Raw genomic sequence first — 4,795 nt, forward strand, 5'->3', positions numbered from 1 at the left:
ATGGGAGGGGCATTATAGTATCGTTATGTCTTTGCCTACATCCTGAAGCCAGCCCATAATTGTATAGTTTGTATTGTAGAGTTTTGCTGAAATGATGAAGTCACCTTTTAGGCAAACTGACAGCTGGCAGTATACTATCTGTTCATTCTGTTGACATTATAATTTATTGATACTTCGTACTTTGCAATCCTATAGAATAGATTCAATACAGTGTAATCTGAACAATGGCCAGACAGTGTTTATACAAATGACAAGCACTCATATCTACAATCTCACCATATGTATGTGTGTTTTATTTTATAATAGTAATGACTAATGCTACCTTTTCCAATTGTAATAATTTGCACATTCACTACGTACATGTGTGTGACATGCAGATCTATATCTACCTGACAGCTGGCAGTACATTTAGCTGTAGTACTATAATTATATTCACTGCAACAAGTGAGTAGCAGTGGTATGGATGGTATATCTAGTTGTATCAACACTGGTCACTCATTGGTCAGATAGTAGTATGTGATAATAGCATGTATGATTTAACAACAGCAAAAGTGTACAAACAGGTGTGTGCTAGCTTTGTTAAAATAAATTTTAGTTACAAATTTTAACAAAATCATAATATTTAAACGCAATTTTTATAATTCTAATTATAACAAAACTAAAAAATAAAATCACTAAGTATTAATAGTAATAATGTTTTATTTTCACTCAATTACAACTAAATCTCTAGTTGGCACTAAATGCTTCCTCAACTTTATTAGTAAAATCTATCTTAATTTGTTCAGCAGTTTTTAGTCCAAAAGATGTCTTGTTGAATAATTCCATACTTTGTTCCAGTGTAGACTTCATCTTCATGGCAAAATCTATACGTTGAGATAGTGTCATTCTCCTTACTTTTGCTATGTTCTCTGTTGTTAGCCCATTGAGCTCATCTATCATATTCTGTATCTCTTTAAATTGCTTCAGCCTCTCAATTCTTTCATTCATTTTGCCAAACCTCTCAGCAGTGTTACCAAAGGCAATTGCAAGGACTAGGAGAAGTGTTGTAGCAGCTGCTGTTCCTCCTAAGCTTAAGGCAAGAGGTATACCAACAGCAGCTCCAATTCCAGCAGTGAATATTCCAACTAGTACTGATGCTGCTACTCCCCCAACAGCTGTTCCACCTGCAGCATATGCTGCTCTTCTTTGGCTCAATTCTGCTTCTTCTTTGAGTCTCGTCAACTCATGTTGAGCGTCATTGCAATTTGTGGCAAATTCCTTAAAACATTCAAGAAGTACAGCATATTGAACTGTGCTATCTTGTAATATTTTGTTGATTTTATCAGTCAGCTGCTCAGTACTCTCCATATCCCTACTCTCAATGTCTTTTACTACTTCTTGAGGCTGATCCTTGAGTGTTTGATACAGTCCATTAACTTTATCAAGGTACGCGTGAACTGCTTCCATGGCATTTTTCAAAGATTCATATGATTCCTTTACTTTATGTACCTCTCTCACTTTCTTGTGTTCACGTATTTCCTTTAGCCCACCTGTTGCTTCAGTAACGAGCCCTTCAGTTTCAGTAACCGACGAATCAAAAGCCATTGCAATGCGTGGCAGATTTTGATTTAAAGTAGCAAAGAAACGTTGTATGTCATCAGCTTGTGCTTGATTTTCTATAACAAAAGGTAAAGAATAGTTGTTTGAGCAAATTGCAAGAAGGAAATTGTGTGCATAGAATGCGCATAATTTAGTTACTTAATTCCAATTTAAATAATTCAAGCTGGTTTTCAAATATTCCTTTCAATTCCTTCAATTTCTCAAACTCCTCTATAATAAATCATTAAATAACTAAATCAATAAATAATACAGATACCTTTAAGCTCACCACTCTCAGCTACACTCTCATTCATCATCTTTATCTTAGTATCCAGTGCTTCCTTCAATGACTCTGCTTCTTTCATAAATGTTATACTGTCCTATGTTTGTGAAACAAGAAAAGTAATGTGATCTACGGTATGTAAGCTGATTTGACATTAATAGTTGACCAAAGCTACTTAGTTATGGGACTTGTGGCTGTAGTTCTGTATAGCTATACTAATGAACTAATTGATATCACATGACATACCTCATTAATCACCTCATCTTCCCTGTTAATCATTTGCACACTCAATGATATCATCAGTTGCTTGAGTAAACCACTATCAGTTAATGATAAGGTAAACTGTTGTTCATCTATAATAGATAATACACATCATATTATTCACAATATAAACACATGAGAATGAGCAAGAACATTTGCATGACTTACCTGATTCAATTGTAGCAGGAGCAGAAGTGTCATCAATTTTTTGTACCTGTAAAGTAATAATGTAATCAGTTCATGCAGCGTACAGTCTATATACTCACCTCATACACAGTGCAGTATCCAATGGTTAGTCTCTTCACTCTTTTTGCTCTCAATATAGGAATATTACTCTGAACAACTGTAATTAGCTGCTGAGATAGAACCAAAGGGAAGGAACAAGTGATAGTGAAAGAATTGTCCTCTCTAATGACATTCAATCTGACATGCTGTGCTAATTTATCAAATACAGCTGATGATAAGCTCTCGATGTCATTGAGTATTAAATCATTTGCTTTTTTATCAACGACAATCGTGATCCTTTCACATTTGAGTGGTGAGGCCTTTGAAAACTTCTCTTCCAGACAATTTGTGAGTTCTGTTTTCTTAAACTCCTCAACAGCTTTTTTATATTCCTCAATAATTGGCTTAGCCTCCTCTATCTTAAACTTATTAACAAAAAACTCCAGCACACGAATATCATCAAGTGGGCAAATATCACAAACTAGGTGTAAAATGTCATGGACATCTCGACACTGAGGTAATTGAGGCTTTAATGCTTCATATGAATCCAGTACATATTTGAGATAAACAAGGGATGGAGACTGAGGGTTGTTCTTCATGATTGATCCAACTTTGAAAAATGTATCTTTTAACTTCATTCGCATCAAGTCAAATTCTGAGGTAACCTTTTTAGGAAGGTATATCTTCAGCCTTTTATCTATAATTATTATTATTAATGAAAGCTACATGAAAACTTATTTTTACCATCAGCATCTACTTCCTTTAAGTCATTGTTGTTGTCTATAAAACAATTTCAGTTTCTTATAGCTGTATTTATAAAGTAGGTCTAGTACTTACCATATTGTTTCACAATAGCATTTCCTATCTTAGCAGTGGTTGTGATTTTGCACAAAATATCAGCAAATACTTTCAGTTTTCGATAATCAACACAAACAGCTTCTTTTACTTCAAGTAGAAGTGCTCTTCCTTGATTTTTGGCTGGGAGGATCATCTCTTTTATTAATTCTGCTTCATACAAAAGCATAACCAACCGAGCTAGTGCAGACACAAGAGATCGCTTTGAAGTATAACAGGCTAGAATTTTGCAAGCAGGATGCTCTAAAATTATCAAACATAATAAATGCAATTTGTGTAGTCAAAATGAATGTATTTATAACTCACTATTCATATCTATTTTATCAGCTACCCCATTCTTTCCTATTTTCCTCAATGCTGATACCAATGAATAGATAGTAGGACCACCTTTCTCCTGTACATCATCAGCTTTCTCTAGCCACTTAGCAAGACACTCACGAAGGCAGCTCTCAATATCTCCTTTATGATTTAGCATGATGACATCCAGTGTAGTAGGAGATAGACCAAGATAAAGACCAAGATCAAAACATTTGACTCCAGAATAACCATGTCTCCTAAGTAACTGAAGTACCTCAGCAAGATCATTAACTAATAATGTAATGATGCCTTTGAAACAAGAAGTAAAGAACCAGACACTCACTCTTCAGCTCAGGAGGAGAAGGAACAGAAGTCATTGGAGATCACTTGGAGACAGATGAAAGCTGCTAACAAGAGGAAAAGGCAAGGGCTCAAAACTTTGCCTCCCACGCAAATGATGTAATAGATCCACCCACGCATCAGTTAGTACTAATTATAATCATTTATTATAAAAGTCACAGTAATTAACATGACAACAATAATAATAAATCAGTTCTTATTTTTATTTTTCTGGACAGCAGCCACTAATGCAACTAAAAGAGAGAGAGAGAGTGTGTTCATACTAGTACATTATCCAATGGCATTACTCACTGATCAGTACTGCTAGTATCACCATTAATATGAACAAGAGAACAAACCAAAGCTTAACATTCTTCCAACAAACTTTCCTCTTCAATCTTCGAGCAGTGAAATTGAAATTAACAGCATGATCACTCAACGACTCTAAAAACAATAACAATAATAACAATAATAATAATAATAATAATAGACCTCTGGAGCTGTGAATGACTAGGTGTATGAATATCATTATTTTAAGATACGGTATCCACCTACGCATAATAATTGGCTGCCATTTTGGACAGCAAGATTCAATGAAGAAGGAATGGAGTAAACTATAAAAATGATTTGTCTAGGAGGTCTGGAGCTCTTTCAAGCTACAAAAGTTGGTTGTGAGAAAGAATGGGTGCTACCAAGCATCTCATAAAACAGATTTGGTGCAATATGCAGCAGATTCTTTACTATAGCTTGCTTTCTGCTTTTGCTCATTGGTTCACCATAGAAAGTTGCCATCCATGGAATTTATTTCCTTCTCCACCACACCCCTTGCCGTATTTACTCTTGTGACATAGTTCATTCTCACCTCGAGAGGTCTATATCATTGTTGTTGTTTACCTGTTCTTGCTTGCAAGTCATTTAAATTGTCTCCCCTGTCCATTAACTTTGAAATATTATCAC

At 35.0% G+C, this 4,795-nt stretch overlaps 2 protein-coding genes across 2 annotated transcripts; both read right to left on the minus strand.

Moving 5' to 3' along the window:
* Positions 1-616: 616 nt before the first annotated feature.
* Positions 617-3,876, minus strand: LOC109585848 (uncharacterized). Its single transcript, XM_020001990.1, has 10 exons — positions 3,843-3,876; positions 3,509-3,790; positions 3,185-3,445; positions 3,092-3,127; positions 2,389-3,044; positions 2,291-2,336; positions 2,108-2,214; positions 1,856-1,958; positions 1,738-1,809; positions 617-1,655 (listed from the first exon to the last, which is right to left on the minus strand). The coding sequence occupies exons 1-10, from the start codon at positions 3,874-3,876 to the stop codon at positions 727-729; spliced, it is 2,526 nt and encodes an 841-aa protein (XP_019857549.1). The 3' UTR covers positions 617-726.
* Positions 3,877-4,000: 124 nt separating this feature from the next.
* Positions 4,001-4,793, minus strand: LOC109585849 (vesicle-associated membrane protein 8-like; the record flags this gene model as incomplete). Its single annotated transcript, XM_020001991.1, has 3 exons — positions 4,001-4,092; positions 4,151-4,282; positions 4,733-4,793. Coding segments are annotated over 3 exons (237 nt in total), but the record flags the coding sequence as incomplete, so codon positions are not given.
* Positions 4,794-4,795: the final 2 nt, after the last annotated feature.

The sequence above is a fragment of the Amphimedon queenslandica genome, unplaced genomic scaffold, assembly GCF_000090795.2.
Source record: "Amphimedon queenslandica unplaced genomic scaffold, v1.1 AMPQUscaffold_12996, whole genome shotgun sequence".
In the NCBI taxonomy this organism is placed as follows: Eukaryota; Metazoa; Porifera; class Demospongiae; order Haplosclerida; family Niphatidae; genus Amphimedon; species Amphimedon queenslandica.

What these genes read in the sequence shown, in the direction of transcription:
- LOC109585848 (XM_020001990.1), bottom strand. Translation starts at nt 3,876, where the DNA reads ATGACTTCTGTTCCTTCTCCTCCTGAGCTGAAGA. An exon ending in AAGATGAGGTGATTAATGAG is followed by an intron (nt 1,959 to 2,107) that starts GTATGTCATGTG and finishes TCACAAACATAG; the next exon opens with GACAGTATAACATTTATGAA. An exon ending in TGAGAGTGGTGAGCTTAAAG is followed by an intron (nt 1,810 to 1,855) that starts GTATCTGTATTA and finishes GATTTATTATAG; the next exon opens with AGGAGTTTGAGAAATTGAAG.